The sequence below is a fragment of the Chelon labrosus genome, assembly GCF_963514085.1.
Source record: "Chelon labrosus genome assembly, chromosome: 3".
NCBI classification, from domain to species: Eukaryota; Metazoa; Chordata; class Actinopteri; order Mugiliformes; family Mugilidae; genus Chelon; species Chelon labrosus.
In genome coordinates this window covers 25,898,232-25,925,176 of record NC_140339.1, presented here as the reverse complement: position 1 = coordinate 25,925,176, position 26,945 = coordinate 25,898,232, and the positions used below count along the sequence as shown (strand labels likewise).

General features: G+C 40.8%; 1 protein-coding gene across 1 annotated transcript; it reads left to right on the top strand.

The window, feature by feature from the left end:
- Window positions 1-209: 209 nt before the first annotated feature.
- lmo1 (LIM domain only 1) lies at window positions 210-23,049 on the top strand. Its single transcript, XM_084541330.1, has 4 exons — window positions 210-747; window positions 13,503-13,716; window positions 20,341-20,466; window positions 21,909-23,049. Exons 1-4 carry the CDS (start codon window positions 726-728, stop codon window positions 22,012-22,014), a joined length of 468 nt encoding a protein of 155 aa, XP_084397456.1. The 5' UTR covers window positions 210-725; the 3' UTR covers window positions 22,015-23,049.
- The last annotated feature ends 3,896 nt before the right edge of the window (window positions 23,050-26,945 follow it).

Below are 26,945 nucleotides of genomic sequence, written 5' to 3'. Positions count from 1 at the left end.
CACCTCTGGCACAAGCAATTATGTTTGTGTATTGAATAATTGATTCAAAGAGGGGGGAAGGGCTGCTAATCAGATCTGAGCATAATGAATTGATTTAATTAACAGGGGAATCCGAGGGTCTCTGGAAACTGCGCGCATTTATTCAGTAGCAGCAGAGGCGAGCGCGGCACATAAACTGGGAGAGAGGCGGCGCGAGTTTGCTTTCAGCAGTTGTCAGATTTGCAATTGGATTTGTTTGAATATAGTTGCTGTTTCGGAGCAAATGAGAACGGGAAAGAGAGAGTATTAACAGCGAGGGGAGCTCAGCCGTTCAGTCTGAGCGTCTGATCCGACCGTGTGTGCACAGTTCCAGATAGGCGACACTAGATTTATATCGCTTTTCATTGTTTTGCCTTTTTTTTCCCCCTCTCCTCTTTATTCGCATGGAATTTATCAAGAGCAACCAACGCCGTTTGATCGCTATTTATTCGCGTTCCAGTTCAGCCCGGATAGGGGGTTCTCGCCGTGTTTATCGCCGTATTCCGCGTGTGAATTATTATTGATAGGAGGGAGAAAACGTGCAGACGGCAATTCATCTTTCCAGGGTTTTGGTTTATCGAGGCGTAGTCTAGTCAACCGCGCGTTTCAAAGCCATTTCCAGGAGAAGCTCTGAGCAGACCGAGCGGTGCAGCCTGCTGGAGCCGAGGACGGATCGCCCGGGGAAGGACTCCTCGTTCCTCAGGACGATGGTGTTGGACAAGGAAGAGGGTGAGTAACATTCTACAACCGTGTGATGCTGTAACCTGGGGAGTAGCACGGTAAACTACTGACATTTTTACACGTTAAGTGTTTCCCGTCGCCCCGGACCCTGCGCACCCGCAGCCTCCGCTTTACATCAGCCTTTTCAACCCTATTTAGTCACGACAGGGTCCGGGCTATCGCGTCAGTGTTGTGGCTGCCTTCCGTACAACGAAGTTCTAAGCAGCTCTCCCACGAATAGACTGCGCAGCCCGCAGTTTAGTTTGGAGGAGTTGCGTGTTTATTTCGACCAGATTCGCCTTTTGATGTGTAACCCCGGAGTTTGAGGATACTCCACGGACTGCAGTGCATGTGGCTCCTCTTTTCTTCCCTCCTCTAAGTGCTTTTTGCGTCTGTGAAGTTGGCGAGGCAGCCTTTGACATCACCACGGGATGGGAGATGACAGCAGAGTGCTTTTAACTTGATTGCAAATTATGGATAGCGCCGTGCAACGTTCACTCACTTTCCATCCAAATAGGCCTACTTGCATTACTTATCTATTTCAATGTATTTAGGTTAATGGGTGAGGCAATCTAATTAATTTTAATTTAAATCAAACTCGCCTCTAATGACGTCCCATTTTGGATTAAACGATGTTGAGATGTGCAGTGCATTCATCACATTCAGGTCTAAATGGCTCCCCGTATATATGCACAGAATACATTTATACAACATGATAGGAATATTCAAACAGAGGCTATTTACAGTAGGACTACTAAAGGATTCGTGTGGCGCGAACTGAAGTAATTCTAGGATGTTTTTCTTTATTCTGGCACTTCTCAAAGAGTATTTTGAAGATTGATTTTCTAACAATATAGACCACCTGCTGGCATGCACAATGACAGCCTCCACCAACCACACAACACATTTGTTCTTGTGTGTTTGTGATATTTCTCTAAGTACAGCATATTTCTGCTGTGCACTTGACTTTACCCAGGGACCCTCCTCCCTCAAAAGTAATGGACGCATTTGTAACCCATTATTTATGTTTGAAAATGGATATTTCATTTATCTTAGCGTAGCATCTTTTCACTTACACATCTAAAAACCAATAAAAGGGTTGCGGCAGAGACATAAATTGGTCTGTCTGGCTGAATCCATGTTGTCCTGCTAATGTACTCAAATTAACTCAACTGTAAATTGTCTCCTTTAGACGTCTGTCTAGCTAAAAGTTCCCTATATGATTCATGATTCAGATTGCTTTTAACAGTTATTGGCTAAGCAATATGGTAAATGTACAAGGTGATGCAAATGGCATTAGTGGGAAAGGATGCACAGGAGCATGTAATGCAGTCAATACTACATTAACTACTGATGCCCAATTACAGAACCAGGGAGAGAGGCTTTTAGGAGCATTAGGACTTGCAGAAAAGCTGAGATCACCTGCTGCTCATTGCCTAAAAGCTTCACCCTTTATTTGCTGGGCCCAACCAGCAGCTCCAGCATTTTGGCCAGGTTGTCAACAGAGCAGGTCAGTTCTCCTCCACTATGGAGCCTCTTAGCTTTTATTGGCTCTAAAGTTATAGGCTTGTCAATTCAACCTTCTTGTCTAATGTATCCACTTAGTGCCTGCACAAATAAGTGCGTGCGTGTGTCGCGTATGAGGGAGGTGTGGGTTAGTGTTTTGGGTGGCCACATAGGTGTATGTGTGTATGATTACTCTGTTTTCCTTGATTGATTTGCCATTACGCCCGTGTGTGTATGTGCGGACAGTTTAAGCGTTCATATTTAAGTCCTTATGTGGGCTATAAAACAGATCATCAGTGTTTCTTGTCTTGTGTTCAAAGTCTGCGATCCAAGTTGGCAACAAAGTAATGATGCCGCCTGTTTGGCAGACTGTTTTTGAACTCTGACTTCTGTTAGAAAAGTCTGAAACAAATTTGCGCTGCAAAAGCAATTACCAGGAATGAATCTCTGCGCCCCCTTCGTCTCAGCTCCATTGAGGAAAATCTGCCTGATACAAATCATTTCTCACTGTATCAGTCGATTAAGAGTGGGAGATTAAACACATTTGAGTCATACTGTAAACATGGGTTTTTAGGATCAAACCTGAACACTCACTCATGTTAGCTGAATGCTGGATGTCGGTACCTGAACACATTTCATGCTTATTTTTACATTACATGTTAGGTGCACACAACCAACCGCATCACCTCACTCTCAGATGATCAGGTCATTAACTTGTAATATACACTATCTGTTAGAGCGAGAGTGAGTCAGAGAGTACGGAGGAGGACTGGAAGAGGAATACAGGCACTGCTCAGTGAAATGACCTAATATGGAGGTTATAGTTAGCAATGAATAGCAACACATGTACCAAAATATTCTGTGTCAACATTTTATTTCACCCTGTGATATGAGGTTCCAATTTGCGTCTAATTTGAGGGGAAAAAGCAACTCAGCCATTTTCTCTTTCTTCGTACCAACTGCAGGAGAAGAAAGTGGGGCCACGCTGAAGGCACATTTTTGCTGAATACTAACACAACTACAGTATACTCTTTACAGACCTGAGCAAAGGGGGGAAAAAATCCTTCAGCTACTGTTAAATTTCTGGTTAACTTTGCTTGTTAATTTGGGATCCAGTTATCATCCCGTCCAGCGAAATTTGTACATTCATAAAGCGTGTGATTGAAAAGCAATGCTTCACATGAATACAGACTGGCGATCTGTCGGCTCCTGTAATAAAACTTGGGCTTCAGGCTCCGATTTTTATTTTGAAATAATAAGAATTGCTTTATTCTTTACCACTGTTACCATGGTAATACTGTCTTGTAGCGATGTTATATTGATTTAGAAAGTGGACAGTAATATTTCTTTTCTGTTATTTGGTTTCTGAGGGTTGATTTCTAATTTCCAGTTGGAGATTACTTTTATATGTTCCTTAAGTCTGCTCACTTTTACAAAGGAATGCAATTTGCTCTCTTGTATTTGCTATTTTCTCAGCTTATTGGTTTGCTCTTGCTTCAAAATTAAACTTGCCCATTTCAAATATTGAAATTACATCTGGTTTTTGTGCTCAAGGCCTTGAACAATATTACAAACACATTGCTCTGTTTGATATTTCACTATAGCTTTTTTATTAAGCTTCATTTTAGGCACCTGCATCACCCCCGCTGCACTTTTCCACATATTTCTTAAACACAGTTTGTCAGGAGACAGTTGTCCTTTTTTTATTTGCATACACATTACGAAATAACATATAGTGCGTATACATATTAACTCTATCTACCTTGCACTGACAGGTAGCATGCTACGCTCCCTCAGTGTTTTGTCCTTCCACATTATGCTAAAGCTGTTCTCATTATTCATATTAGCAAAGCTCAGAAAAAAAAAATCACATTAATACCATTTTCATCTGTGAGTGTTTAATTCCATCTAATCTGAGTCTGATATTACAAATGCAGACAGGAGACAATTTCGCCTGTCACCACTAAACCTCTAGATCCCTATCAGTCCTGATCGTTTCACATTTACGAGTGCAGGAGATGCGTATCGTCTTCCACAATCTAAGAGGAATTCAAAGGGACTGAATTGAGACTTAAGAGACACGTGTTAGCGAGCGCGGCCACCTGCCTCCGATGTAAATGGCTGCACTCATCAGTGCGGCGCACAAACTCAATTACGCACTCTTGAGCTGTAAGAGCATCCCTTTTATTATTGCCGCATGCTAGCCATGTCATACAAATTCTCACAACGAGATCTGGGCCCACTACATGCTTCAAGGAGAACAGACGATCCCTGTTGTGTTGTCCCTAGTCTGACCTTCTGTTTTTATTCACTCCAAATATTATCTTCAATGTCAAGAGGAATTTCTGGCATGAAACTGCATTGTGTGTGAGAACAGTGAAATTTGAGGAGCCCAAAAATATACAAGATAGACAAATGTTATATATATATATATATATATATGTATATAGTTTACTCTCGATGGAAGCAGGTCCCTCTTCCACCTGTCACTGCTGACTCTCTCAAGATGCTGTTGACTACACTCATGTCGAGAAAAAGAAAATAATGAATTTATACACTGATGCCTCTACAAATACATACACACACCAGCCTCCTGCAACAGCTCATCCTTTTTTTTTTTTAACTGTAAAGTTATTTATTCACCTGTTTACCGATTGCATGCTCTCAGTTGTTTGGCTTTCTGATGCACTTTGTAATGCGTACTCTTTGCTCTCTGGGAAATCATCTCTGCTTTATTCTGTCATCTTAGAAAAGGAAGACAGGAGACATGGGAAAGAGGAATGACATGCTGCAAAGTTCTTGAGATGAGCAGATGTCAAAACTACAATGTTACCGACTGTGGTTCTTCGGCGGCAGAGTGCCCTGTTACAAAACTAAATAAAAGAACACGAATGTTTAGCTCATATACACTGTTTGGGGTGGGTGTGCGTGTGTGGATGGTGTTGGAAGGGAGGAGGGTTGTTGTGGGGGTAAGAACCGAGGTAAAGATGTTATATAAAATTAGGGCTTACTGTGTGATCAACTTCTTGGGGAAATTTAGAGAGAAACCGTGTAGACATGTGAACAATAACTTTTCAAATCCATAACACTGCTGAGACGGCCATATGCTTGTAAAATATAAAACCAGCATTCATTGGTTTTTATTAATGCTGGACACCTGGACACCTGAAAAAATCCAATATTGCATTATTGTACTAATGCTTTTAGGAGTCTATATGAACAGTTGTGTTGTACTCTTTCTTTAGTGCACCTCTCACAGTGCCAACAGGGATCGTTGCCAATGACATATTTCCCATTTGGAAAAGCCCTGATTGTTGTTGCTTAGTATTTTAATTAGTTTTAAGCCCTGCCGTGGAAATGTTGGTTGGTCAGTGAAAACGCTTTATTTTTATGGGTGTAAGGAGCAGCACAACCTCTAGGGGCTGCTAGTGGGGCTTCTAGATGCCCTCGCCACTGTTGAATTTCCATTGCTGTATGTGATTTTCTGCAGACTGAGCGTCAAAGAGCAACTTTGGCTGTGAATCGGAACTTGCAGATTTTGTTTCTCTAATCTCTCTCAGTACTGACTCTACTGTCTCATCGTTACCTGCCTTTGCAGTCAGCATGCTGCTCAGTATAATAATACTAACATCAATATGAACCCAAGTTGTTTCAGTCTTACTGAGCAACTCATGTTTTGTTGCCCTGTAATGTGCAAGTTCTTCTATTTTCACATACTTCACCAAACAGATCGTGAACATTTATTTACGTTTAAAATGACATTTAGTTAACTATTTTTGGTAAAAAGAAATTGTCGCATTAATATTTTTATGACAGTCAAAACATAATTAAAAGCCTCCTCGCAGCCGAAAGTGCGAAACTGGAGATGAAGGCTTCACACTTTAAGATATTACAGTTATCTTGTTGGTAAATAGAAACGCCTGGGGCGCCTTCTTTTAAATAAGAACCAACTTGCTGAGAACTAATCTCTTATTGGATGACCTTCAGTAAATGAAATCTTAAATAGCTAATTAAAGCCGATGATTAAGGCGGGATAGTCCTTCTTTGCCCCTTAAAGCTAATAGATTTTGGATATTGAAGTTGTTGATTTAATCAGGGCTTAACTATGACGTTTGTAACTGCAAATTTCAGAGGCAAATGACGGCTGCCGTCCACACGCTTTCCCAATAAACTTAACACGAATTAAACTTGTTTCTCAAACCTTAGACTCCCCCTGAAACCATTCCCTTTACAACTTTTCATTTTCATTTTATTCCACTTCATTTGACCAGTTGTCTCTTGCTGAATTGCCGTTTGATTTCAGCCAGTGACAAGAATTACTCCTTGAGGAAATAGGATTGGTCTTTATATTATGAGGTAATATAAAAGTGTTAAATGGAATTCATTAAAGCCATCTTCATAATGAAACATCAAATACCATCTATACTACTTCTCTCTTGAGAGCTTTAGAATGCTTTAGTTTGACATCACACCAAATCTCTGCAAAGACTTCTTCTCTAATTGTGTACCCACACAACCTCCCTCATTATTTACCCCATCAGGTGTGGGAGTAGGTGCTTGAATGACATTAGAGGCCCATGCTGCCAAATAACTGCCCCCTGTGGGGAATTTGCATTATTCAAGATTAAAGAACCTCACACAGAGCACCACAGTATGGTGTTCCTTCTTCCCCTCCATTTTCACCACACTGAGGAGGACCCTGAATGGCACACCTGTCTCCTGGCATATCCTTTGAAATAATAAGTGTGCAGTAATTACTTGGGAGTGGGGAGGATTTTGTACATCACTTCCTGACCTCATGAGTGACACAAACTTTGAATGGCTACATTTATTCCTCTCCAAATGCATTTTTAATGTGGACTAAAAAAGTGTTTGTGCATTCTGTTCCGGATGGCGGAAAGTGGCGGTGACAGGTCTAATGGTTTGATTTCTTTCGTTTCTTTTTCTTTTTCCTCACTGAAATCTTGAAGTGGCAGATAAGATTGCCTCTTCGCTGTGCATTTAAAAGTATATCGTTTGAGAATAGATGGGGTTTTCCTTTATTCAATCTAAAATGCAGACTCTGGAGGAAATGTCAGTTGATCACGTACCTAGTGTATGAGGGCCGAAGATGAAGATACATTCCCCCTCTCGGTTATTGACAGCTTGAACTTAAATAAAAAATGGTAAAATGGCAGGTTTCAAGAACTAAATATGTCAAACCAACAGCAGTCAAAGCCCAGAAGTGCACCCGCATTTGATTGGCTAGATGAAATATCAAATCTTTTCGTTGCTCCATCAACACTCTGACAGTTTGTGCGTGTATTTTCTCCTCTTCCTCATTCATCTTATTCCCTCCTTCTCATTTTCTTCCCTCATCTCTCCCTTTCTCACTGTGTCTGCTGTTGACAGCTTAGCTTACAGAGCTCTAATCTCAACCTACTACTGAGCAACCAAGTGTTGGAACAAGTCGCCTTCTGTAATAATCTAGAAACTCTGCCAGTTTCATGTCTTAAAAAAAAAGGCAGCAATGAATTTAATTAGAAAGCTGTTGCATATCTCTGTGATACATTTCTTTTAATTAACCCCATGTGAATAAATTAAAAATAATAGGGGGCTGAAAGTGTGGAAAAACACCCTAATGAAGTTTTCCGTTAATTGGGATGGAGTCTGCAGCCAAACCACAGTGAGTAGTGAGCACCGGGAGCTAACAATGCCTTCTGTAAGCCTCAGAAAAAGGCCCAGGGCCTTCGTGCTGACTTCAAGTGTAAGAAATGCACCTCTGACGTGATGGAAATGACCGTGGGCTGGGAGAAAAGGCAGTCCTGTTCCAGGCTGCTCTGCTGAGACTCCCCATGCCGCGCTTGAAGCTGGGCCAGTGTTATTGCAGTCCTAATGCGGCTGACTCATTTGGAGCGGATCAGGAGTAATTATGGTAGGGAAAGTGGCTGCCGACCGTGGGGGTCAGGACACTTGTAACATGTGAAAAGAGCAATTATTCCAGGAGACAAAACCCTCCCTTATCCTGGGCAGTGCCAGGGTCAATGCAAGGGACGGCTGGGCTCCGTTTCAGCGGGGCTTATTAGCCACAGCAAGCTGCAAAGTTTGAGAGAGTGCATCTTGTTAATGAACAGTCCCCTCCTCAACTGCACCAGCCCTGTCTGCTCTCTCTCCCACTTACTGTGGGTGTTAATTATGTCATAATCATAGCATGCATACAGTCCCAGAAATCACCTCACAGACCCCAGCATTCATACACAACCATCTGGAAAAGTAGCATGCTGTACAGTAATATAGAAGGCTCTTAGAGCAAATTATAAGAGAAAAACACAGCCAGTATGAAATGTAATATTGACTTGGTCCTTGTATGAAACTGCCTAATTTGTGAGTGAGAGAGAGAGTGTGCGTGCATGTGTCAGTGTGTGTATGTGCATGTAGTTGTAGTTTCCTTTACTCCATGCATATGCTCACTAATGACAGGGCCATGAATTGGTCTTTATTTTATTTATCCTTCAGAATAAGCTCATCAGACTGCTTTCTATGGACATGTGTATTCCAGCCGATATTATTACCAGATGTCTTGTATTTTGTCTTCGCCATAGAAAAACACGTCTATGGGCTCAATTACAGCGATGATGGAGGCTGAATGAAAGGGGCTGATTTATGCGCACAATGGCAAGACATCTGCATGAGATCCCTATTAACCTTAGTGGCAGACTGCTTGGACCGGGGACAAATTTTATTTGGGATTGCCACAGCATTTACTGTGGTGGCTGACACACAAAAGACTGAGGTAAATCGGCCCCGGAAGGCTGTAAACTGCAGATTCTGAAAGACAATGAGAGTTGGTCAAATAAAGAACCAACACATTCATATTTGAGTTTTTACCATGCCACGGAATAATAATAATAACATAGGAGGAATAATATAACAATTATTAAGATGATACAGTTGCACCATGTTAATGTGCAGTGGTGTGGTTACATCATGCAGCAGTTTATAGATTCACTATAGGCCATTAATGTCTGGCTGATGTCTTGTGCAGAAGTGTTTTGAATTAAGAGGTGGTGGCGGTGGCGGTGGTGATGATGACAAATGCACTTGTTCCAGATAATTGCAATCATTTGGTAATGCAGGATCTAATTTCCCTGAGTCCCTGTCTGTGTATTCACCACAGTGGTGGCTAACACTTCCTTATTTAGTGCAGCTGGGAGCTGGAATTATAGGGGCCCCCGAGAGGAGGCCCACCCAGGGCCTGCTTCCACTTCCTTGAAAGCCCACCTCCCCTCCCCATGTGTCAGGAAGGCTGAGCGATTCTAATCAAGATCCTTTACCTCCCCATGAACCAGCAAAGTCTGCATCCCACCATGGCATCAGTGCTTTTAATTGATCAAAAGACATTTAACAAAACAGAAGCAGATGTAACTGTCCTTTCCGCCGTTAGGACTGAGTGCCTGTGAGAGCAGCTGCTCCACTGGGATCCTGTGTGTGGTAGCGTAGTGAAGGATAACACGAATTTTGTTATAATTTGCCACTTCAGAAATTGATTAGTCAATCGCCATTTCTTGGTTTTAGATTATTATAAATTGACTCCAAACTTTAACTAGAAATTGTGTAGAATTTAGCAAGTGATGCGACTATTTGGATAATTATTATTCCCTGATTTTACACCCACAGCAGATAATGGCAAGACAATAACCAGTCTTCTATGAAATAACATAGGAAATAAACGAGGAAACCTGTACACATTGCCGTTCACAGCAAATAGTGCAGATTTTTCAATTTTTGATAGCAGAATGAGAGGAAAAACTGGTTTGCGTCACATCGTCCGTCTTGTCAGTCTTGCCATGTCTTCGTGTCAGCTGGATTATTCTAGTTTCCTTTCCTATATTTCTTTGAGTGCAGCATACAGCATATTTTCTTTTAAAACCTTAAATACGGCAAAACGGTTAGTGAATGGATGTGATTTTCGATAGCCGTAAAGATGGAAGTGTAAATGGGGTTATGCTATCTTTAATGGAAAATACATGCTCTGACAGACTGCTTGGCCCGAGTAAAACTAACTGTACATATTCTTGAAAGATACAATCTCACGGAAAGAGAGAGATGACAGGCCTTTACACACAGTACTAATGGCAAATTAAATTCCTTCTTGGGAAGGATATTTGGCAGGGCAAGAGCTGTCTCTCCACTTTGAGGAGTAAAATGCATCCCTTGTTGGAGAATGAATCGTGATGTGGAGAGGCATGCTTTTGGTGACATCAAATGACACTGGAAGGTCAGTGGCACTTGTATCTGTTAAATGGATTGGATTAAGTGGAGTCTGCCTCCTAGTCTGCTGCTTCCTTTCATAATGCAGCTTTTCTTTCTGGGAGGTGGTAAGCATTGGAGGTTCTGCTCTACTCCACCGTTTCACAGAGTGCCGGGAGTGGTGACAGGTGCAAGAAAATGTCTCATGGCATTAGGGGAATTGAAAAGACATTTACTTTACACAATCATTTTTTTTCTGTCACTGCTCTTTGTTTAGCAGGTTTTAGCAAGTGCCTGCTACACTACTATTAAAGCTGTTTTCCAGAGGCTGCTTTGGTAGAATACACCAAACCAATGTTTGTTCACTGCAACAGCGTCAAGCAAGAAGCATCAGTTGAATGTGCATACTAGTTTCCCAGCCAACATGAGGTGTTCATCCACTCAGACATCTCTCTTACAGTCAGCCCTGAAGGACCAGGACATAGGTACAAACAAAGAATGTCAGACTAACTGCAAACACACAACCTGGGTCGCACGCCGTTGTTACTTTAATGATGCAGAGCAGGGTTTTTAAACAACGTGTGCATCCATTTGAGGGGTTGAGCAGCATGCAGTGACTGCAGGATAGGTTAAGCTCTGGCCTTTTCAGATGTAATGTAAAACACACATATGATATGTTTAAGGAATGTGTGGTGGGTGGTGGTCTCAACCAATTAGGAGTAGTTCTCCGGAGGTGCAGGATCGACCTTTTTGTATAATTAGTTCTCTTATTTAAAGCAAAGATTCTGAGTAGAATAACTAATTAGGTGTCATAAAAGGCAAATTAAAGATTTTTGTGATCCCTGAGGGAATTGCAGCAACTTCTTTCTTTTCCTTTGCACAGGCTCTGAAGCATGCATGCATACACATGTACACAGACACACATACTCACACACACGCACACAGGCATTTTCTCTCCCCTCATTAAGACTGTTTTTAGTTCTGTAGAAGCCTGTCAAGCGAGCACAGTTGGCATACCTGCAGAGAGCTCCCCTAACAAGCCATGAAATACAGGTAGAAGAGTCCGCCCTTATCCAGTGTGGCTTGAATTTGAAGCTTTTTAGCTTCATTTACACTGAACATTGGTATTTATAGCAGGTTTTGTGATCCTAATGCGCCAGCTTCAAGGGGTCTGTTTTGGGAAGGGAGGGAGGCGAGGGAGCTGGAGGGCAGGCAGAACACTAATTGATGGCTCCCATCACTAGCACTGGACCAATTAGCCTCTCCTTCCCACTTCTGATAAAGAAATAAGACGGCTCAACACCACTGGAGCACTTACTGACATATAAACCAAAGCCATAAATTTGACTAACAAGCTCTCCTATTTCTTTTACCTCTTTTTTAAAGGGGAAATGCTAATTATATTACATTCATAGCATTATTGATGGGGAGGATGGCCAAAAAATTGCAGAGCAAATCTGGATCCAATAAGGTACTTTGTAAGTTAATTTATATATATATGTGTGTGTGTGTGTGTGCATGTGCATGTGAAAGAGACAGAAAAATGGAGAGAAATGGCAATTTTCAATTCCAAAGTTCTTCTGAAAGCAGGTATAAAAAAATTTTTGAGCAAGAGCTAACTTGAAAGACTTGAAACGCACAGAGCGAAGCAGTCCCTTGTTACCAGCGGAGGTTGTGTTCATCACTAAGCAAACCGCAGGAGTTGAAGTAAAATAGCAGATCTAACTACAGAATGAGCCTATTCAACATCACACAACTACAGAGTACGCCGGCATACTTTCCTGCTAAAGAAAAGTAGATAAAACTGTTATCGGGTCTGGCCAGAATGTACCCTTGCACAGCTCTAAAGTGCAACGGTAAAACAGTGACATTTCATATAGAACTCTGTATAACATGTCTTTCAAATGGGCCTTTACAGATACCCACACATACAAAATGTTGGCCTTGCCCCCTGTGATGCAAAGTGTCCAGTCCTTTTTTTTTTTTTTAGAAAGAGAGAGAGAAATGTGTTTTGAAAGTAGAGTGGCAAGTGGCGTCCACTGTGTGTTCTTTTAGACGGATCAATAGCTCAGTGTGTGAGAGAGTGTCTTAAGAGCTGTTGTCTTGTGCTTTCAGCTGTGGCAGACCTGTTAGTGCTACAGAGGGGAGCTGCGCGCCCCTGCCTCTGTACCAGCAGTGGCCTGAGGGGGGCTTTTAGTCCAAACACAAATGTCAACCACACATAGACTATTAGTGTTTAGTGCAGTTATTAAATGGACTTTATTTGTCCTTTAGGAGGCTAAAAGGCGCACTTAAAGGGGACCTGCGTGACAGCAGGGCAATTTGCGAGTTTGGTAACTTAGGCCCGCTCATTGCAGACACATGAGTACAGATAAGTGTAAAAGGAGGAAAGGCTGTAATGCTCTGAGTAGGGAACACTGTGTGTGCGTGTGTCCCTGTGTGTGTATGTATGAAACACACAGAGTAATGGTGTATGCTAAAAAGCACTTAGGCCATAACATATCTCACTGGGGTCTGGTAGCAACGTTTTTGTGGTCAGAGGCTTTTTAAAAGGTTAATGTTAATCTATACCAAACAAAGCCCATGAGGAGCTTTTACAGCTGTGGACAGTTGAGTGAAATGGGCTTTGATGAAATGGTAGGTAACTAACGTGCTCCACAGCTTGTAAGTACCACAGTAAGCAAAATAAACATTGTGTCCTTTTTTTTTTTCTCAGAAATACATGAGACACACACCTTCCACTGAAGCCGGATGCCAGTGATCATGTAACTTCTGTATTACAGCATGTTCTTAGTGGAACAAGCAAGTCAAGGGTTTGTAGTCCAATGTGACCCGTGTGCCTATCTACATGGAAGAATGTTTTCTTTAATGCATATGAAGCAGGTAGGCAGTGTGCTGTGTCCGTGTGCGAGGCCAGGCTTAGACGCCTTGAGAAGCAGCCAGCTTATCGAAAAAGAGAACATGAAAAAAGTCACTCGTGTTCCTGGGCCGTAAATCACGCATGGCTGTTTGTCTCCTTATCACTACAGGTGTGCCGATGCTCTCCGTCCAGCCCAAAGGGAAACAGAAGGGGTGTGCTGGCTGCAATCGCAAGATTAAAGACCGCTACCTGCTCAAGGCCCTGGACAAATACTGGCACGAGGACTGTCTCAAATGTGCCTGCTGCGACTGCCGCCTGGGGGAGGTGGGCTCCACCCTCTATACGAAAGCCAACCTCATCCTCTGTCGCAGGGACTACTTGAGGCAAGAAACACACACACACAGTCACCTTTTCTCCACTCACAACAAACACAAAAGCCATGCCACTCCAAGAGCTTTTTACCTCCTGGAAGGGTTTGCTTGGGGTTGTCTGTGTCGTCCCTGGCTCCCAAACACGGTTAAAATCAATGGAATGTTCTTTTACAGCATGTTTAACAGAGGGTAATGTTGTTGGAAGACCACAACCACTTTGCACTGACGGACAAAAAGGAAATTTGTGGAATTGCTAGAGCAGCACATCACCATGTTTGTAATCTATGAATTGCAATATATAGTGTACAAAAATCCATTGGAATCACGCAGTCGTGCCATTTTTGCATGTGCAATGTAAAATTCATTAGCAAACAGCGTTATTCACATAGAAAAAGAAACCAAAAGGAAACCAGTTTCTCCTTTAACCTCATGCTATTGATTATTTTCTAACAATCCTTCATAGAACTCTTAATTTTATAACAATTCCTCTCTGTTTTGATGATATTTTCCATGTCTATCTGTGTTTACATGAACACATAGGGCTCATGTCAGGAAGCAGACATGCTCTCAGTTGTACCAGAGCTGTAGGCTGTAGGAAACCTCCAGGCAGGACTGTTGCTTCAACAGTGCTCCCCCCCTCTTCTTCAGATGCTCCTGCCATCTGCTTGTTAAATTAAACATGACCATTTCCTGGGCGTTAGGTCACATTCTCTACCATTTATTTGAGAGGGAATCCCCCTGGGGCCGACTTAGGGATGCCGGTGCCGTAGACCCCCCCTCCCAAAGCTCCCTGTCCTGCACTGTCCTCCCCCTTTCTCTTTCTTCATTTCCCTCCTGTCTACTTTTCTCTCAGCTCACTCACTGTTATCTCTTATTTGCTACTCAATTAGCTTTGGAGCTGTTTTTTTTTTTTAATTCTAATTGGATAAAGCAAATAATAATAATAAAAACAAAAAAAAAAACAGCACAATTTCAAATCACTACTAACATCCAACATACAGACAACCTTAATCAACAAGGTTTTCTTCCTACCTCGCAAATGGCTTTCAATGACATTTCACTTTCATCTGAGCTCTTCCTCTGACCTGGAAGAAGCCTGCAGCCCACTTGAGAGGCGCTTAGGGACGTTACATTGAGATAGGCCATTACCATCCATCAGCCCCCACCCACAGTTAATGCTTTTAAGATGCAGTGAGAGGTTCACTAAGACCTGGTGTTGCCCCTAGAAGGGGCAGGTGGTACAGATGAGGTAATAATAAATGGGCAAATGACCAAGAGAAGGCAAAAATGATGAAGTTCAAAGTTTCACTTGGTAAAATACATCAGCTGAAAGGACAGCAACCCCAACCCCGAAGCCATAAGTACCTAGCTGGCACAGTGAAGACAGATGGAAAAGCTTTCTCGCACATTAGACCAGTAAGATGTAGAGGTCAGAGAAGGGATGAAGAAAGGAGAATGACATATAAAATCAGGAATAAGGGATACTAAAATAAGAATAAAAAGGAAAAAGGAGTAGAGAGCTTCCTGTGCTCCTCTGCTGCCCCAGATTGTCTAATGAAATCCATCCCACTCGCCTGCTCTTCAGCCTGCGACAAATGCAGAACACTTAATGGCTGAGATGCTTGAGATGAATTCTATTATGGAACAAATTAAAAACCTTGCCTTGCGTATAGAGAAGAGGCAGTTTGAGAGACCAGAGCATTTGAAAGTAGGTGATGCAGTCTCTATCGGGCACCAGCTTGTTCCCTTTCCTTCCTTCTTTTCCGTGCAGTAAGACGTAGGCTCCTCTCACCTGCCGTAATGAAGTTAAATCTGTGCACTGAATTAGCCTCGTGCACATCATTAAATACAAGCAGTGGATCAAACACACGGTTATTTCCCAGGGTTTGGAATCCTGCCATGCTCACATTAATTATTATAGGAGCTCCATCTGTGATTGTCCTTCCGTGGCATTAGCAACTTATTGAATGCACTCACACTTTTCTGAATCTTCCACACACACACACATACTATAAAAATGCATACACACAACGCAGCCAGTGACCTCCTCTGTCCTTCAAAACCGTGCATCGACAAAAAGTTCAGTTCTAATCTACCTGATGTTCACTTTCCTCTTTCAAGATAGTGTTTTTTGGCCACTTGGCCACTTTCTTCTTCAAAAATAAGAATCAAAGATTGCTTTTAGCCTTTATTTCTCTGGCTAAAGATTGTATTGTTTCAGAGGGTTGACAATATAATCATAATGTGATCTTCAGGAATTGAAGCCTGAAATCATTTAATCTTCAATTTCATGTATTAGAGAGGACATCCTAGTCACCCACTTATCAAATGGGGTATAATTAACTGTAAGAGAAAAACGTTTTGAAGATAATTAACATTATAAGTTGTCCACAAACTGATGAAACAGCAGGGGGAAGATGATAGCTCCATCTGGATGTGACTGTTTTTCAAATCTGTCCTTTTCTTACTCCTTTAGGAAGTAAAACAGTTGCTCTTCTTTTTTTTTTCTTTTTTTTTTTGGCAAGACAGATCTGAACAGAAAGGTTTACACTTTCAAAAAGACACAACTGTTGGGGAAGGTCAGAACATGCGATGCATGCATTAACAGCTTTCCCTTTTATGAAATCTGACAAACCCTGTGCAGGCGGGGATGTCTCAGAGAGCTCAGAGAACAGGTAAAAAAACTTCAAGAGCCACAGCCCAATCTGAGAGAAGCAATAGAGAGAGGCAGATGATGCACTGTAGGAGCTTTAAGGGTTTGAAGTTAGCAAAGCAGCAAGTTGAAAGGACTAAAGAAGACCCTCTTTTCTCTAAAGACCCATTGTAATAACTCAATAACAGAGGAAGGAGAGCTTCTTTACATTCCTGCCGTCCAACTCTGCTCGCAAACATCCCACACAAGCACACAAAGTTACACTTTTAACTACTAAGTAAGAACTCTTTTAAGGGGAGTACACAGTAATGCGTTGAAGATGGTAGGGAGCAGGCAATACGCTGAGATACATGCTGTTATAAAGAGCATGACAGAGCTTAAACACTATTTTATTGCCAGACTTTGGAATGACCTCAAAAATGCAACTTAATTGTTTACAAACCAAATCAATATGCCCCAAGAGCTAAAGACGGTCAGATGAGAGGGAGAGAGAAATTTTATAATTGGTAAATGTAACTGACCATTGGAAGTGATCAGTGATTAAAAAAGAGCATTTTTGTGGTAACCATGAGAAAACAGAAGTGATTATTAAAAAGAGAATCATATATATTATATTTTAGACATATTAGGCAGGTGTCTGTATAAATATGTGTTTGTGTGAGCCCATGATTAAAAAATTTGAAAGTCCCTTAAAACATACACTCATTCGACAGCCAGCTAGCTTTTACTTTAAAATGCCTGTTCCTATTGAGAAATCCATGCCACAATTCCTTACAGGTTGTGGGGGAGCAATCCAATTCAGCACTTCTAACCCTCTAATCCATTTAAATGAACCACAGAAGCGTTTATTTTCAAAGAGGACCCTTTGTACTCCAAACCCTGCAACAATACTGACGATTGACCGGCAAAACACGCAGGGCTCGGTGTATTACAGGCATCTTTGAGCAAGAATATTTTAAAGGTATTTGCCATTCACACTCACAATTTGAATAGAAATGGTGAAAAATGTTTTCATTTTTTTCTACCCTCTTTTAGAGAATATTGATTTATTTAATCCAAATGGCCAGGGAAATTGAAGTGCATGAGCCGCTGCACTCCTACAATACAGGACATGTGTCAGAACAATGTGTGGGGTTTCTTTGAGAAAATAGTCTTTCATCCAAAAAAAAGAGAAAAGAAAATCTATTTTAAATGAAATGAATTAATGTCTGTCAAAAGCAATTTAAAGTTTATATTATATGAAGTCACTGTTTCAGTGCTATGAAGCATATCAAGTTTTTTCTCCTTTTTTTTTTACCAAAGGAACTGGATTAACATAGTTTTCTTGTGTGAATATATACACACAGTGCACAGTACGCACTGTGAATCCATCTAACTGACCATCCTTCAGCTTGTGTACATGACATTAGCTCTATTGATTTTTAATCAGAGTATTGTGTCATACTTTGATGCAAGATAAAGGTGATACAAATACTGGCTCCTATTTTTCAACCAAAAACCTTTTATTATTCTTTTTTTCTGTACGGTAACATGTTGAATACTCTTTGCTGACATCACATTTTAGTATAAAAAACATTGCCGTCTATACGCAGCGCCCCCTCATCTGTTACTCATGAGGCTACTGCAGTGGTGGTTGTCTGCGGCTGCTTTAAGCTTCACAGGAGCAGGAAGAGAAGAGTGTAATGTGTTTGAACAGTTCTCTCAGGCTGTAATCTCCTCTTAGCACAAGGTGCTCAATTAAGCCATATGTTGATGCCACATTATAACCCAAACACATCAACTGTTGGCTGAAGAACTGGGAGTGGGACACAGCCACATCCAGAGCACTTTCTTACATTCCAACTCTCCTGTGCCAAATTTCTGCCTCTGATTGTAAATTACAAAGCTGATAAGGAAATCGGGTTAGCGTGAAAGAGGCAGACTGATTCATAATTTGCAGACTGTGGGGTGATAAAGAAGGACCTGTGTCAGTTAAGAGAACATGCCACCGTAGTGTAGCTTAATTCAGCTCACTCTACTCCCACCTAGAAGGCCTGTAAACATTTTGTGCTATTAGCAGAATTCATTTGTTTCCTCGCCGTTATCAGACTTGGGTTGTGGAGTCTGAATAATATTGGCGTTTAGCCGCTTCTGCAGGCGTTATGTTATAAATTATGTCTCAAATACCAAACTCAAATAACCCCAATAATAAGGTGGAAAAGAGGTTATGCCCACAGAATTTGAATGATTGGTGTGAATGTACAGAAGATAAAGCTGTAAAGGTAAAAACTAGCCACAGATGTGACACACTACATTGACTGAAGGGAGAACTAGCAAGAGCAAGCTGGGCTTCCCCGCCAGGCGTTTTTACAACCTGTATGTATCAACTGAACACCATGTCTGGAGCCCAGCAGGGTGTAATGGAGATGGGTGAGAATAATCCTACTAGCTCTTATAGGTGTGTGCATGTCTGTCTCTTGTAAGTGACCAAGGCTCTCTAGGCTCTTTTATAGCCTTGGTTCCCTGAGGTAGAGAAAAGGACATTGCTGTGTGACATGAAGTAGAGCTCAGGTGTGGTGAAAGCTGGCTGTTATTATGACACCAGGGTCTGTGGTTTTTATCAGATGACTACAAGGTTCTCATGAATTGAAAACAAAATGGAAAAATGTCATTTAATATGTTAGAAAATAAAGAAATCAGAATAGCTGCCAATAAGTGTGTGCAAACAACTTTATCTCTCATAATATAAATGATGGACTAGAATGATAACAAGGTCGCTGTAACACTGGTGTTTGGTCCCTTCTGGATCAATACTGAACGTGTAAGAATTTTTCTTTTTTTGTGTAAGCACTTGTGTCTGTGAACTGATTTTTTTGTGTGTGTGTATGCTACATAGCACCCTGTGGGTGGCAGATGTCTACTGTATGAGAACATTCAGTTTTTACTGAAACAGTAACCACTTGTAACAATGTCTCAGTTTAACACCCTGTGAATCCCTCTCATGGAACATAACAACCTTTCTCCCTCTGTTTCTGTCTCTCCTGCTCCTCTGGGCCAGTGGCCCCTAATTAGAAGCAGAGCTGCTGGATAGACATTTTCTTTAACAAGGTGAAAGCAACTGAATGGGACTAGCATAAACGAGGCAGAATATCAACACTGCGACTCCTCTGTCTGAGCTCTACAAGTTTGGGGGAAAGTGTTTAACATAGTGTTGGGATGACAATCTGCTGTTGCCTTATCCCCTCTTGCAAAGCTGTGAAGCGGTCCTTTTCCTGCCGCAGAATATATAAATCTATCTGCGCTTCAGAATCTCCAAATTAAACACAGGGGCAGGCGCTTGGAAAATGAAAATGTAAATCTGACTGGGAAAAGCATTTGAGGTTCCTTTGCTTTAAGGAGAGAGGAGATCTACACGAGGGGAATTCTTGCTCCGTTTGTGACCTTTATCATTTGGTTGCTATCTAATAAGCCTAAACAATCCGCAGTGAGGTTTGAGCAGCAAGTCTTTTCACCGTGAAACAGTTAGTTATCTCTTTAAGGCCAGAACTCAGTAGTACATTATAGAATGCAGCCTTTTGTGTAAAAACCCAGCTGGCTTTAGTTGGATACAGACTCATTAGGTATTTTATTTTTGAAAACTTTAAACAGTTCAAATTGTTTGCCTCAGACCTGTTTTCATTGCTTTTGCAATGAGCAAGTGGAAAATCCTTTGAAGAAGGAGATTAAAACCATGTGATCATTTTAATTAGATCATTAGCCAAGAATTAAGATCTATGTTTGTAGCTCTCATTAACAAAAATACCAACTGGATGCCAAGAAAGATTTGTGCATTACATTCTGCATATTTCAATTTTGTTCCGTTTCCTCCCTCATTGCAGCATTTTTATTTTTTGCTGCGTTTTTTTTTTTTTTTTTTTGCTGTTGCTTCGATTTTGTTTGCTCTTTTATTGCATCAAGGTAAAGGGAAGGTGGGTTAATCTCCGTCTGTCCTCTCTGTCTTCCAGGCTCTTTGGTACAACAGGGAACTGTGCAGCCTGCAGTAAACTGATCCCAGCCTTTGAAATGGTGATGAGAGCCAGAGATAATGTTTACCATTTGGACTGTTTTGCCTGTCAGCTTTGTAACCAGAGGTAAGAATGGGGATCATAACTGCAACAACACATAGCAACACTGCCTTTTTAAAAAAAACATGAATGGAGTGTTAAAATGGCCAGTAGCTTAAAATATTAGATGCTCTTGAAAAAAAGAAATCTCTGGTAAAAATGGAATTTTTTGTCTTATTACATTATTATTTATTACAGTTTGTAAGTCTGGAAAAAATAGGTTGTCTTGTTGTTTTCTAAGAATAAAGGCTGTTCTGCATTTGTAATGCCCCGCTAATTATTTTCTATTATGACACACCGCCAGCAGTTTGTCCTTGTTTGTGGCTAGATCTGTAAATCTTCTAAGCCAGCGGGATGTAAAATTAGCTCTTGTTCTTGTGTGTTTGAGGAGGTAAAGGAGCTGCAAAAATGTCCACAAATCCTCCAGAAGCGTGTTGCTGCATAAGAGAGAATAGACCTACACAGGTGTGAACTAGTGTTTCCTAAGGGATAGCAACTATTATGAAATTGGAGTGAGCACAAAGCCTATGGTATGATGTACATCGGATATGACATACCCAAATATTGCTTTTCCCCATTAATATACTGTCAGTAATGGCACCACTCTGAGAGCAGAACGTCCTTTGCATGCTTGTCAGGGGTGCTGTGACCCTGTTCCTCCACACAGCACAAGCCCATTAACCTTCTGCAGGCCAGATTCAGTTACCATAGTGAACACCTGCTGTAAGGGAATTATGACTGCAGTCTCTCTTCTCAGCTGGCAGACAAGAAGCCAGGTCTCATCTGGCACAGTATTGCCATGGCCGTGACTGCTACCAGCTTTATTTACTGTGTTACCAGCCCGGCACATTACTAAAGCCAAGCTATTTTCGGCTATATTCTTATCTTCGCTCCCCTTCAGTCACATTATGGAGCTGTGTCCACTGTGTCACCCAAACAAACAGCAGCATAGAGAAGAATATCAGCAGGGCAGGTGGCTGGGTGTTATTTTTCCTCTTCAATTGACTCTGAGACTTTAGAGGGAAAATGTTCTTGAGGACTGGAACCAAACCGGAGTGTGAAAAGCTAACCCCGTGGCAGAGTTTCTTTGGAAACTCTTGCGGCGCCACTGCCGTTTTGCCAGGCCAATGAGAGCTGACCTGCCTTTCATTGGGTGCCAGTACTCGTGTCTGTTTTTCTTTGAAACAGGATAGGGTTTTAATCTACTTTTATTTCCAAGCCACGCTTTTATGATGACCATCAAAACGGGCTTTGAATCTGACAAAGCACAGCGAGGTCAAACGTCTCGAGCCAAATATGTGCAATCAAAGAGATTCGTCATTACCTGCTGATCTTAAATAGAACTGTTTCACAGCCAGAGCAGAACAGTCATCCCAGTAAACACAAACGCCACGTTGTCAGGATGCCAACAGTACTCGTGTTTGTCTTTCGTAACAATGCTTTTGCTTTTTGTTTTTCTCTGGCAACAGGTTTTGCGTGGGGGACAAGTTTTTCCTAAAAAACAACATGATTTTGTGTCAAATGGACTATGAGGAGGGCCAGCTGAATGGGAGCTTTGAGACACAGGTTCAATAGTTGGAAACTCATGGCAGCAACAATCAGCTCCACACTTTACACACAACATGGATGTTCTGCTGCACTTGGAAAAAGACAAGCATCTGTCTGCTTGCCTGCAATACTTTTTAAGACCCCTTTATCAGTCCCTAAGGACTCTATTGTAAATGTTCAACTTTTTGCCCCTCCCACACCCCAACACTGAGCAGTTACAAATTTTGATGTACAGTTGTGCCTGCTTAGCTGAGCACTGTATTGCTTGTATGTTTTGTGAAATTTGTTTCAGGTTTGTTTTCTTTTTCTTTTAGAAATGGTTCACTGGAGGGTATGTACAGTCTGTTTTCTCTGTATATATAAACTGGAACATTTATTTTATGAAATGTAATGCAATTTTATTACTAGTGTGAATTAAAGATTCTTAAATGTTCATAGTGAGTTTTTTTTTCCTCTCACCAAAGCCAAAGTTGTTGGAGGAGGCTGGCCCATGTGTTCATATGTAATCATGTATCCAAAAATTGCAGCGCTATAAAAAGCCCTGCAAGAGAAAAATATATTTGAAATCCTCTTTAAAACGTGATGCAACCAATCAAGTTTTATTACATTTTGCAGAGTTCTGATGGAATTAGGAATGCTGTTTAAAATGAAGTAAATAAGATTTTATTTGGAATAAATGAATGCTTCTCCAAACCGTGTTGTTGTGAACGTGCAGGTGTCATGAAAGGGAGTGACATAAGCTGAGCTGCTCTCTGTGATTCATGCTTCACTAATTGCCATCTGATTATGAGGGTGAATTGGCCTGGAAATGAAAATAAATTAGAGAGAAAATAAATGCTCATTGAGTTTGAGCTCATTCAAAGTCATAAGCCACATGAGTGCAGAGCTGTATTAAAAAGTACTTTTCCCAGAAGACTCTGTTAATGGAGATGTGTGACACTGTCTGTTTATCTGATGAGGTTTATACCTGATACACACCTCAGGAACCAAAACACCAAGTCTGGTAGAGCTGTCAAATATTCAGCTGATCTGTCAAGTGATAATCCACTTAATATGATTCATCTTTAAATTACACGTAAAATGGGAAGTAAGAATATTTACCACAAATAATATACATTATATTATTTACAGTATGATGAACCTTTATATAATGTTCATACAAGGCAGTACCATGAATATCAGTGATTCTTTTTGAGGGTGGAAAATCACAACTGATGTAGTAAAAAGTGTAATAAAATATTACTACATATATTTTATCATTTAGCAAGATTAAAATCTGCCAGAAACAAATCTCAATGCGCCTCTAATGCTACTATCAGCAACATTTAAACAGACATGTTTTTAGAGAGTGCAAATTGGCATGACTTGGGGGAGAAAAAAAAAAAAAGTTAATAGCCTGTCATCCATTTTATTTACGTTCTGTAACAAGTAATATGTTGTACATCAGTCTGGATGGGGGTCATTAACCTTTAATTTCACTGCGGTACAATGACATCACATGTTACCAGTCACATGTGACATGTCTGACCATGAAGAACCAAAAAGGCTTTGGCTTGCTTTGATTTAGTGGAATTACTTATCTTGCCAAGGTGCTGTAGCAAGTTTAAAATTGTTGCTTGGGGTTTAGATGAAACTTGTCCTAAGAACACAAGCTGCTCATCCAGTTGCAGTTAATGTACAGTATGTTTGATATGAGCTCTCCAGATACATAACATATGGCAATATGGCACAGCTGTTGTATGAATGCCTATACTGCCAGGGGGTATGGTCCTTTATTATGTTTAACCTTCGTGGCTGTGTAGTTTCTTAGTAATCAACACAGTAGCCTTCATTTTTTTTTTTTTTTTTTTGGAGAAGGCAGGCAAACCTCAGATTTCAACCCAGGTGTGACATTCTGTGGGCACTTTCCTACCAGCAGGACACAAAACCGCAATATAATTTGCTAACACATAAATCAAGTGTGCAAAGAGCATTAATTAGAAATTCATTAAAAATTCAGACTCACCGGCAGGTGTGCAAATAAAGGATTAGGTAGACATCAATTATACTACATAAGAGAACATTTTAATTGCAATTCCTGGATTGATTTACAGAGGGAAACAATCAGGCCCCATGCAATATGGCTGATTGCTCATTTTCCTGAAAAATAATGAGGAAAAACCTCACCAGGTAACACTGTCCCCAGCTGTAAGTTCATGCACACACAGAATATTAAGAGTTGTTAGTGTTCCGTCAGGCATGCACGTACTCAGATTCATGCAGGCTTCTGTCATTTATCCATCTAACTATCTTGGCATATACACACACAATGCACATTTTAATAACCATAAAAACGAGGCTCGTGTACACAGTATTAGGAGACACATGCAAACCAGGAATTAGAAAACATGACACACACACACAAGCATACTCACACCCATAAATACACGTCCACTGCAGCTTGGCATTCCCATCTGCTTATGTTGGTGGAGAAGTTCTTAAGCACCAAATGTTGCGCTGTTATGACTCAAGTTTGTGAATTCTCCAACCTCCTCTGTGTTCCTGATTACTGCATTATGGCATCTGCTTAATTAGCTTGGCTGGTGTCATATGTTGCACACGAGGGGGTGTTAAAAAGTGCCCTTCCCTCTTGCTCATTATCTGCCTCGATTCATGTGATGTATAATCTCTCTTGACAGGCATTCATATTGACATAGGGACAGCTGTCAACAGAGCATGGTCATAAATGGTGCGCATAGAAGAGAAACTGCTCGGAGCACAGATAAGTGGAAAGGCAGCCAAGAAATCTAAGTGAAACTAGTGATTTTGTGTTGCCACAGTTCTAATTACACTCAATTTAATTTTATGGTTCAGTTTTGTTTTTATTTGAAAGAAGGAACTCATAGTAGACATTTTGATTACTACAGGTAATATTCAATGCATCCTCCTGCTAGTGTATTTTCTAAATTGGTGTTGCGTCCAACACTTGGCAAGGAATCAACCTCATTACTGCCATATGGGAAATTCTGATGATTATCTGCATAGCAGTTCTGGACAATGATTTCCTTCCAACAATAAGCTGGTTCAAGAGAGAGCTGGTAATTTAAAAAAGTCAAAGTATCACATTCTGCCCTCATACAAAAAGTGTTGCAGTACTACAATAATGTAAGCATCCAAACATGACCTGTGCAGGACCTCTATTTAGATATGGGTTGTATTGGAATGACAATACCTTATAATCGGACAGAGCACTGAGTCAGCAATTCTACCAAATCCCAGACTATGTACAGCACATTTTCACTATATTATTGTGATTTCAAAGAATATTTTCCGGTGAGAAGCATGCTGAGTTCACATAGTGAGCGACTATGTGACAGGTAAGTACAGAGAACTGATGGAAAGCTTCATCAGTGCAACAACAATCACCCGAAGATCAGTACCAGCAAAATCAATAAGTTTATCTCTCTGTCTGGTTGACAATGATTGGCAACCAGGGACAGGAAGTGAACAGGGTGGACTCCGAGCTGATATTTGAGTGCAATTTTGCCATAATTAGCTCATGGATTGTTGTTATGGCCAGAAAGTGGTCTGGGACGTTGCAATGACCTTTGACCACAAAATTCTAATCATTTCATTTTTTTACTCAGGCTTAAGGAAATTCACTCAAGAAGAAAGGGACAGAGGGACGCATGGACAACCCCAAAAAAGAATGCTTCTGGCAATGACTATTGCGGGCGAATAGAAAAACCAAACTGCTGTCCTCAAATGGGATGAAAACCCTGATCCTATAAGATCTGGACAGACTTAGACTACTTAAACTATATTGCTCTTGCTCTACAACCATCCAACACATCAACCTCCATACCCTCCATGCCCCTATTATACGCTTTGATACATTAAATGAAGGATTGGGTTAGATTAAATTAGATTAGATTCAATTTTGTCATTGTATATAGTACAGGTACATGGACTTTGGCCTACCAATAACAGGGAACAAGCTATAACTACTGTACAGGGTATGACTATTGTATTAAGTAAGTTAGTATTTCACAATAAAAAAATATATAAAAATGTAATACTGATATATAGATTAGTATATGGATGGACTAGCTCCTACACTGGCACACTGAACATTAGCACTGGACAGAAATCTAAGCCTTGATACACTGTGCAACGTTCACAAAAAAAATAAAAATATCTGAATGGACAATTTATATCCTCTACTCTTTAATATCTGGTTACCTTAAATAAATGAAAATATGTGCAGAGATGCTAGCTGCGGTCAAGTGATTATTATTCCCCTTGAAAATAAACACATTTTCCTAGCCACTCAAAAGCGCCAACATATGTTCCATTGATGCCTAATGATGCCTGCTTGCGCTATGAGCAAGAGACTGGAGAGGGCAATTAGTTACACGTGGCTTTGATTAGCACTGATTCCACAACAGTGCTGGAAGGAATATGGAAAACAAAATGCTAAATTACCGTTGAAGCTCTTTTTGACAGAACGCAATAAAACGGGAGAAACTATTTAAATTTGTGGTAATAACAGGTAAATGTGAGCATGTTAACTATAGCATAGTGCCCATGGCTAAGATTATGCATATTCTACCTACAAACAGTCTGTGCCAAGCAATGCATATAAAACTGAAATAAATGGCTACAGATGCATGAACTTGCCCTGAAAGAGGTTTGCTTACTCTGTGATCTCATTCTTAAATGAAACCAATTTGCCTAGAAATTGGTTCTAAGGCCTAATGTTGAACTCTGCACATCAGCTACACCACACACACACACACACTCTCTTTCACAGTCACACTGCTTCCACCCCTTCCCTCGCTGCAAATCATGTTTGACTTTGAAGTGCTAATTTTGGAAGTTTAGCCAATTTTTATTTGCTGCTTTGAAATGTATCCCCTAAGCTGCTGCACCAGCAATGAAATATACAGACCTTTACAATGAGGGATAAGTGACCAAAA

Excerpts from the sequence above, each read along its gene's own strand:
- lmo1 (XM_084541330.1), top strand. The coding sequence starts at position 726 with ATGGTGTTGGACAAGGAAGAGG. Across the intron at positions 748-13,502 it reads GGTGTTGGACAAGGAAGAGG|GTGTGCCGATGCTCTCCGTC; the intron begins GTGAGTAACATT and ends TTATCACTACAG. Across the intron at positions 13,717-20,340 it reads TGTCGCAGGGACTACTTGAG|GCTCTTTGGTACAACAGGGA; the intron begins GCAAGAAACACA and ends TCTGTCTTCCAG.